Genomic DNA, 10,422 nt, shown 5'->3' with positions numbered 1-10,422 from the left:
TTATTCAGTACCTTATGAATGGCTTATAGATATATTGAGAATATACAAAGTCGATGATAACATAGTGACCTTTTTAAGGCATATAATGTCAGATTGGATTCACCTCCAAATACCTGGTGAAAACTATATCGAAACCGAAAATATCGCAATCAACCGGGGCCTGCTTCAAGGAGACTCGTTGAGTCCACTGTGGTTCTGTTTAGCTTTGAACCCCCTTTCCCAGCTATTAAACTCCACTGACTCAGGTTTTAGCATTAAAAACAATAATACTAAGCAGATTTTGGCGTGGACACCACAAGGGAACGCCGAGAAGAAGCTGGAGGGAGGGAATTGAAAAAGAACTAGAGGAAAGATAAATCCCTCCAGGTCTATGGTTAAACAGAGAAGAATGGCAGTTAGGAGTCGGAAGGCGTTGGAGAACGCTGTAAACCGATAGCACAGAATAATAATATGGTTATTTATTCTGTGCCGATAGTCGTAGTAATAATAATACTTTGGAAGCGAAACTTAATCATCTGTTGTATATGGATGATTTGAAATTAATGGCTTCCACTCGAGAACACCTACAACAGATGCTAAAAACTGTAGAAACATTCTCTAATGATATTAGTATGCAGTTCGGTGTAGACAAGTGCCGTGTTTTGAATATAGTCAGAGGAAAGGTACAGCCCCGTGGATTAGATATGAAAAATGGCCACAACATCGAGGCCATGAGCGAAAACGATATGTATAAATATCTTGGAGTAAAGCAGGCGCGGAAAATTGACCATAAGCAAACGAAAACTGAGATAACTACTGAGTTTATACGAAGTGTATAACAGCTGCTTCGTTCACATCTTAACAGTAAAAATTTGTTTAAGGAAAAATCCTTCACCAAGAGATAGCTATCAAGCTGGGACTTCTCCAAACGGACCATCTCCCATATTATCAACACGTCCCTGAGAGTATGCACTGTAGACCGCACTGTGCTCACATACCAAACAGTGGCGCATAATAGACCAGGTCTCGTACTAGTTAATAAATTAACAAGACAAACACCACTAATTGATCTGGTAATACCTAACAACAATAATCTACGTAGTAAATTTACTGAAAAGATCGCCAAGTACAGAGATCTGGAAATTCAAATACGAAGACAATGGAGAATGCAAAGCTCCCAGACGATACCTATTATTATGTCTACTACTGGAGTTATTCCGAAAAACCTCCTCGAAAGCATAAAAAAGCTGGGTCTACAAGTCTACATGAACACCTTTATAAGACCATGCAGAAAGCTGTACTACTCGCAACGGCCAGATGTGTACGAAAATTTCTGGGAGATACTCCAGCATACCAAGTCACCTAGGGCTCAATAACACGGAAAGAGTCCCACTAGACCTCAATTCTTTTGATACCGTAGGTATCTCGGATGAGTCAATTTTCCCCTTAGATGGAGTGTGACCCGTATGGCTTAATCTGGAATAATTATTATTATTATGTTCCACTCGATTGATAACTTACGTTGTTTCTTACGTTGTTTGTAACGTTTTTAAATATATCCTTTCCTTCTGACTTTTTCTTAATTTTCAGCTTTTACGCCGGTAAAGAATATAACAAACACATTAAATCAATTTCTTTATTAAATACTATGTAATTAATTAAATATTAATATTTAGATTTAGAAAAACTATAACGATTATTGAAGTAAAAAAGTTTAACAAAATCTTTTAGAAATAAAAAAATATAATATTATCTTCATGTGTAAATTTGTTCTAGCAAAAACTATATTTACAATTTAATTACCAGTCCAATGTACCAGGAATATATTTATCAATAAGTTTTTCATAGTAAGGCCAGAGTTTTTCTATATCAGGGACTTCGGTACTCTTTGTGTAGAGATCGTATTGGCTAAAAAAAAATAAGTTTAATTATCAGATTGAATATTAAATATCATAAATGTGATGGTTTTATATTAGTTCAGGCAGTATGCTTGACCCCGTTAGGTAAATTATTCCGATTCGTTTTTTGCACAAACTTACTCAAAAAGGGGCCCTTATAACAAATTCCACAGGGTGTCAGGCAATACAGCGGTCAAAAAATTGTTTAAACAAGATTTTTAAAGAAATTTAAAAAATCAATTTTTTCACTTCGGACAATTTTTTTTAGATTATTTATACCATTTTGAGCAAAAAAGGTCTCTTGTAACTTTTCTCTAAAATTTATTGTTGTCGAGTTATATGCGATTTAAAATTTGAAAAACGCGAAAATGGCCATTTTTAAGGCTTAAGGCTTAGGGAGAAAAGATAGAGGAACAAAGGAAACTTGCCCTGGGTTGGGTGGGGACTTATAATGAAGCACCAACCAAAAGACGTAACAAAGATAAACCCAAACTTCATAAAAGATATAAATAATTACTTAAATGTATTAAGTTCCCTTAATTTTTCTAACTAGCCGGTTTATTGGTTTGAATTTTCTCTGTTTATGGTTAAGTTTCATGTCTCACTACACTAAGTATTGTAGATCATAATATCAATAGGTAAAGAACAAAAGAACATAATTCTAACTATAGTATGATATAATTGATCCAAATAATGGCATAACCCAGGCATCCAAAGTGAAAGTTATCCTCCAACACCAAATTGTTCTACATGGTCCACATATGTTCAGAAAAAGTCACACCATTTTGAGCGTCGGGTTTGGGGGGTAGAGGGGGGAGAAATCGGTAAATTCGTAGTTTTTTTTAGGTTTTTCGTCAATATTTCTAAAACTATGCGGTTTAGTATGAACAACCTTCTATACAAAAATGTTCTACATTAAATTTGCAATAAAAAAGGTCCTATGCATAATCCTTCTAAAATGAACGGTTCCAAAGTTACGGAGGTAGTATAGTATAATTGGTCCAAAAAAGGCCTAACCCAGACATCTAAAGTAAAAGTTTTCCTCCAACGCCAAATTGTTCTATATGGTCCACCTATTGTTCAGTAAAAAGTTACACATTTTGAGCGTCCGGTTTGGGGGGGGGGGGAGATGGGGGAGAAGTCGGTAAATTAGTAGTTTTTTACGTTTTTCGTCAATATTTCTAAAACAATGCTTTAGCGTAAACAATGGTCTATACAAAAATGTTCTCCATAAAATTTAAAACAAAAAAGGTCCTACACATAATTGTTATAAAATCAACGGTTCTAGAGTTACGAAGGGTGAAAAGTGGAGGTTTTCGATACTTTTTAGATTATCTGGGCAATTGATGATGATTTTGGGTGGTGAGGTTGACGTTTCTTCAAGGGCTTATCACTAACATATCATCGGCCACTGAAATAGCGAATTTTATTTACAACACAATCCTGTTAAAGAAAATTTCTATAAATTGCCCAAAGAATATAAAAAGTATCGAAAACCTCGAATTTTTACCCTCCGTAACTCTGGAACCGTTGATTTTATAACAATTATGTATAGGACCTTTTTTGTTTTAAATTTCACGTAGAACATTTTTGTATAGAACTTTGTTTACTCTAAAGCATAGTTTTAGAAATATTGACGAAAAACTTAAAAAACTACTAATTTACTGACTTTTCCCCCATCCCCCCCCAAACCGGACGCTCAAAATGGTGTAACTTTTTACTGAACAATATGTGGATCATATAGAACAATTTGGTGTTAAAGGAAAACTTTTACTTTGGATGTCTGGGTTAGGCCTTTTTTGGACCAATTATACTATACTACCTCCGTAACTTTTGAACCTTCATTTTAGAAAGATTATGCATAGGACCTTTTTTATTTCAAATTTAATGTAGAACATTTTTGTATACAAGGTTGTTCATGCTAAACCGCGTAGTTTTAGAAATATTGACCAAAAACGTAAAAAACTACGAATTTACCGATTTCTCCCCCCTCTCCCCACCAAAACCGACGCTCAAAATGGTGTGACTTTTTTCTGAACATTATGTGGACCATATAGAATAATTTGGTGCTGGAGGATAACTTTCACTTTGGATGTTTGAGTTTCAAAATGTCTTCCGACTATATTATGTTAAAAAGGATTGGTGAGGGCACACAACCATTTCTTTATTTCTATTATTTCTATATCGTTGGTATTATTTCTATTCATTTGTTGATATCATTTGAAATTACACTAAGTGCCAAGAGAGCTTCACGAGTATTACTAATATTACCTCTAGCCTTCTGGAGGAACAAAATTATCAAATGATTTGCATCAGTTAGTCTTAATTAGATTCTGAAAAAATCTTAACTTACTTAAATTTGAGCACCCATTGTTTAGTTTCTTCATCCTTTTCAGTTGTTAGATGTTTATAGTCGCCAGAGGTATGCCAGGGGTAAAAACTGTGGTATCTGATCATAGCTAAAGCTTGTGGAGGAAGTTTGGTCTTGTTATGAACCAACACTCTGTATAAGTATTCGTCGTGACCCCAAGACATCATCACATTTTCAAGTCCGCAGTTGCGATTGTACATGCCATATTTAGTGCTAAAAACGACAAATTTGTATTTTTATTTAAAAATGTATTTAAAAAAACAAATGAATACAAGTATAAACAGCACATAATTTACTTTTTTAGTAATTGGCTGTGTTAGATCCGTTATAAAATAGGAGAAAAGGATTGCATTTGATCTTTAAGCAGGTGTTAATAGTACAATCATTAGTATAATAGTGCACAAAAAGCCTATTTACAGACTATGAATCAAGGTATCATTAAAGATTTTAAGTAATTATATCGCAAAAAAGTTGTCAGGAACATGTTGGATAATATGGAAGGAAAAAAATCTACTATAGATCTATTGCAAGCCATGAGAATACAGTTACTACAATTGCGAGCAGAAAAATCGACTTAAAAGTAAAATAAATTATATTTTTTATTACGCTGTTAGCCCTATCAAAGAACACAGACCTTTACGAAAACCTCCAAACAAATAAAGGAAGGATGAAAGTTTGGGAATACGTAGTTGAAATTGTCTATATAATAAAAAGTTTACAATTCTACATCCCTCCATTTTACAAAAATTGGGAAAGACGAGGTGAAAAATATTTTCTCGGGGGTCCGTGAATGTCAAACGCCGAACGAACGAACGAACGAACGAACGAACGAAACGTGATATTTATTCCCCGTTTAGCCCTGAGCCTCTTCAGGGGGTGAAAAAATATACATTCAAAATATGTCCGTAATTGGATAAAATGACTAATTCTAAGCAACTTTTGTTCTAAAGAGTTTTTCGTAAAGTCAATACTTTTTGAGTTATTTGCGAGTGAATATGTTCATTTTTAACAAAATAAAACATGTTTTTGGACGGTTTTTCGCAAATAACTCAAAAAGTAAGTATTTTATCGAAAAAAGAATGTGTGTGTACTTTGTACGCACGTAAGAAGTTATACTTCTATTATAATATAATCTAACTTCATATTATGATTTTAACGAAATCAATATACCTATCTACTTTAAACAGATTTTTTTGTATTGCATTTAAATATTAAACTAATTTTAGAAAGAACAAAAAGAATACCAAAAATTAAAAAAAAAGGATATGACTTTGTCCCGATTTGAACAGGGGACCTCGATCCCTGGGCGAATGCTGTACCGATCAGCTATCACCGTTTTTGTATTCAGTCGATCATTTCTCGGACATAATTACAATCACGGTGACAGATACATTAATTGAAAATAAACATTTTCAATAATATTGAATCGAATTACTACATTTTCAATAATACTTATTAGGAGGAAGACAAATTCACAGACATAAAAATTATAATAAATATATTTACTAAAAACACTAATAATATATTCTTTTCACGCACACCTTATTTGCGCTACATAACTTAAAATATGTAGCGACTAATACCATACTGTCGGTGTGCGCATGCGCCGGGGAATGTAAAAATTCACCCTCGTGCCTAAAGAAGTATAACTTCAAAAATATTCTTAGCAAAAATATAACATATAAAAAAGTGGAAAAAATGGTGTATGTATAAAGTCTGTAGATCCAGTAGAAGCAGAGTTGTAGCTGATGAAATATAGATTCTTCTTCGTCAAATTCCGAAATCGAATATTTCAACGTGAAATAACAAAAAACGGAGCACTTTTCGAAGAAAACTCTTTAAAACTTTTTGAAGGGTTTAAAGGGTGAAAAGGTTTCTTTTTTTTTTTTAGAAAAACTTTACGCTCAAGTTACGCTCAAAATATGGTTGGTCCCTTTTAATTTTTGGTAAAAAAATCGCGAAAATCACCCCCGAATTAGCTTCCCAAATAAAATTAATACTGCTTTACAAGTTACTATACTTATCTGTTGTTTATATGATCTATAAGTTTCATTGGTTCAACGTGTTCATTTTTGAAAAAAAATTGGTTTTAAAGTAAATTAATTTTTTTTAATGTTGGAAAAAAATCCATTTTTTTTCAAAATAACTTAAAAATGCTAGTAATACCAGAAATCTCTAAAGAGTAATATAATGTACGTTTTGCTTTTCTGAATATTTTGGATTTTTTGTTTTCTTGTTAGACAAAAATTGGTTATGCTATGGCTGTTCAAAATTTTTATAAACTAGTGATTAGTTACTCGTTCAAGCCATTTTAACTACATCCTTTTCAAATATAAGCACTTTGAATCGATGAAACTTACAGATCATATAAAGAATACATAAGCAAAGTAAATTGTGAAGCGGTACTGATTAAATTTATTTTCGATATTAATTAGGGGGTGATTTTCACAATTTTTTTACCAAAAAATAAAAGGGACCAACAATATTTTGAGCGTAGCTCACTTACTGTTAATTTTAGAAGTTATTTTAAAAACCAAAAATAAATAACAGTTTAAAAAAGTTATAATGAGTTTTCCCTGAAAAGTGCTCCGTTTTTCGGTTATTTCATGCTGAAATATTCGATTTGGAATTCGACGAAGAAGAACCTACATTTCATTAGCTACAACTCTGCTTCTACTAGGTCTGGAGACTTCATACATACGTACACCATTTTTTTTCACTTTTTTATAAGCTATATTTTTGCTTATAATATCGTCGCCTTAGTACTATAACTTGATAACTCCAAAATTGACGTTTTTGAGATAACTAGTTCACAAGATGTATTTTATTTGCCTCCATATTGTGTAAAAACTTGATAGCTCACTTCAAACGGGTTAAGTATTTATTTATGATTGACGAAAGTTGATAAAATTCAAATGCCACTAATATTCAGTGCTAAAACTTGACAAGATAAGTTATCAAGCTGTTATTTAATCGAAATAATCGTGAATACGACATACACTAAATGCTATAACTAGATAACTCGAGTTATCTAGTTTTAGCACGGGTTTCTTTGAAACCATTGAACTTACCACATAATTGCTATGTGTTTATTCGGTTCATTTTAATGCAACAATTCGAGAATTGTGAGAAGATCTGGCAACCTCCATGGCAGAGGGCTAATTTTCAACAAAATAATGTTTAAAATATTAGTTGTGTTAACAAGTTCACTTATATGCGACTTAGCACAACATGCGAAATTACCAAATGTTAATATTATGGTAGTGCTAAAAGTTGATAACTTTAATTTTTCATGTTTTTTTCCATATTGGAAAACAAATTTACACCATATTTCTAAATAGATCAGTTGCCAAAAAGTTAAGGAACAGTATTTTAGAGCCGCAGAGTGAATTCCATATTTACCAATATCATGGTAGCAGCACAAATATCTTTAAAATCTTTAAACTCGTTTATCTCAAAACTACTAATTTCGAGTTATCAAGTTATAGTATTAAGGCGACGATATATTTTCGATAAAATACTTACTTTTTGAGTTTGTTTGCAAAAAACCGTCCAAAAACATGATTTTTTTTTTATTAAAAATGAATATATTTTCTCGCAAATGACTCGAAAAGTATTGACAGTGAAAAAACTCTATAGAACAAAAGTTGCTTAGAATTAGTCATTTTATCCAATTCCGGACTTATTTTAAATGCATGTCTTTTTACCCCTGAGAAAATATTTTTCACCCCGTATTTCCCAATTTTTGTAAAATGGAGGGGATGTAGAATTTCAAACTTTTTCTTATACAGGGTGTAACCAAAATACAGGTCATAAATTTAATCGCATATTCTGGGACCAAAAATAGTTCGATTGAACCTAACTTACCTTAGTACAAATGGGCACGGAAAAAAAGTTACAGCCCTTTCAAGTTACAAAATGAAAATCGATTTTTTCCAATATATCGAGAACTATTAGATATTTTTTATTGAAAATGGACATGTGGTATTCTTATGGCAGTAGTATTTTAAGAAAACATTATAATGAAATTTGGACACCCCATAAAAATTTAATGGGGGTTTGGTTCTTTTAAACCCCCCCAAACTTTTGTGTACGCTCCAATTTAATTATAATTGTAGAGCCATTAGTTAAACACAAGTTTTTAAAAAATTTTTTGTCTCTTAGTAATTTTTTCAAAAGTCAGTTTTTATCGAGATATTTAAATATTTGTCAAATCCACCACAGATTTGTATATGGTAAAGTACGGTTATGGAGACTTGGTAATAATATGAAAATTTATTTATGATTTACATTTTTAAGTATATTTTGAACCATATTAAAAAAGAAGCCACATCTCGATAAAAGATGCTTTATCAAAAAAATACAAAGAGGCAAAAAAGTTTTAAAAATACTGTGTTTAACTAATGGTACCGCAGTAATAGTTTAATTGGAACGTACACAAACATTTGGGGGGTTTAAAGGAACAAAACCCTCATAAAATTTTTATGTAAACATATTAAAAAAGAAGCCGCAACTCGAAAAAAATTGCCTTATCGAAAAAATACTAGGAGGCAAAAAGTTTTAAAAACATTGAATTTAACGAATGGCACCACAATAATAATTTATTTGGAACGGACACAAAAGTTTGGGGGGTTTAAGGGAACAAAACCCCCATAAAATTTTTATGGGGTGCACAAATTTCACTATAATTTTATATATATAGTTATATAATAGTTTTCGATATATTAAAAAAAATCGATTTTCATTTTGTAACTTCAAAGAGCTGTAACTTCTTTTGTGTCCATATTTGTAATAAGGTAAGTTAGGTTAATTTGAACTATTTTTGGTCCCAGAATATGTGGTTTAATTTATGACCTGTATTTTTGTTACACCCTGTACAATAATAGACAACTTCAACTACCTATTCCCAAATTTTCATCCTTCCTTTATTTTTTTTCAGATTTTGTTTTGATCGGGCTATGTTTGGAAAGTGTCTATCTACATACAATGTAAAGTTACAAGTAAAATATAGTAAACAGAAAGAATAGTATATTGAACTCGTTTCTGACAACCAGTTTTTCCAAATGTTTAACCTGTATATAAATAGCAGAAACAAACAACAACAAATGACAAAAATGTCGGGATCGTCACGTATTGACATCACCTGACATTTGACAGAAGCTGCGTGGTGTCATATCTTCGGTTTCATTATATCATGGTACGGAACCACGGTTATTAGACTTTATTACGGTTGTCTTGTCCGACGGTGGTGGGGAGACTTATATTTTTGACTTTACGTCACAAGAGTTTACATTCCCATATTTTTAAATGATTTTCGATCATTGAATGTGTGTTATTGTGTATATATGTGTATTATTTGTGTTATTATGAAATAATTAGACAAATAGTACACATTTTATCTTATATCGGGTGGTGAATCGTAAAAAGAGCCATAGGAAACTCAATGTAAAATTCTGAATTGTTGAATTCCTACTTCCCTAATTATTTTACATCAAAAGTCATGAGAGAATACTTGTAGAGAATTAAAATCTGTATTAAAATCAAAAGTTAAAATTGTTCTACGATTTAAATGCATTCCAAAATTTTGAAAAATATGATACATTTTCCACAATAGGTATGCGTGTAAAAGTAAGGCCACACGTTACTATTTAACTGACAGTGCTCACACCATTGACTGAATAAAAAAATCTTTATTATTAATCCTTTCTCCGCAACTGAGGGTATCTCATCAACTGTATTGTTTTTAAACAATAAATGATAAAATAAAAATATTGACAGTTCAAAAATGTGAACATTATTGCATTGTGTGTGGCCTAAGTTTGGGCTGAAAACTAAAATGTATTACATTTTTACAAAATTTTGGAATATGTTTAATTACGTAGACCAATTTTAACAGTTATTTCCAATACAGATTTCAATCTTCTACAAATAGTATCTAATGTCTTTTGATGTACAATAATTATTAGGGAAGCTGGAATTCAACAGTTCAGAATTTTACATTGAGTTAATGCAAAATTTTGACGCATGTCAAAATTCTCAATGTGTTTTAATTGTATTCATTTTTTTCGAATCCTGAGAAAACTAATAAATATTTTTGAAAAATTTAAACTCAGAATGAAAGACTACATTATTACCGAGGGCTGAAAGTCCCTGAAAACTTCTGGAATGCTTATT

General features: G+C 31.7%; 1 protein-coding gene across 1 annotated transcript in view; it reads right to left on the bottom strand.

Annotated features, from left to right (window-relative positions):
- Window positions 1-1,601: 1,601 nt before the first annotated feature.
- The window catches only part of LOC126880188 (inositol oxygenase), a 57,083-nt gene continuing 48,262 nt past the window's right edge, over window positions 1,602-10,422 (bottom strand). Inside the window, exons 5-6 of the mRNA XM_050643970.1 lie at window positions 4,231-4,461; window positions 1,602-1,887 (exon numbers count right to left, since the gene is read on the bottom strand). Coding sequence (XP_050499927.1) covers window positions 1,779-1,887; window positions 4,231-4,461 — 340 coding nt within the window. The 3' untranslated portion in view covers window positions 1,602-1,778. The remainder of the gene's footprint in view (window positions 1,888-4,230; window positions 4,462-10,422) is intronic.

This window comes from Diabrotica virgifera, chromosome 2 (genome assembly GCF_917563875.1).
Source record: "Diabrotica virgifera virgifera chromosome 2, PGI_DIABVI_V3a".
NCBI lineage: Eukaryota > Metazoa > Arthropoda > Insecta > Coleoptera > Chrysomelidae > Diabrotica > Diabrotica virgifera.
This window is presented reverse-complemented; position numbering and strand designations above follow the sequence as displayed.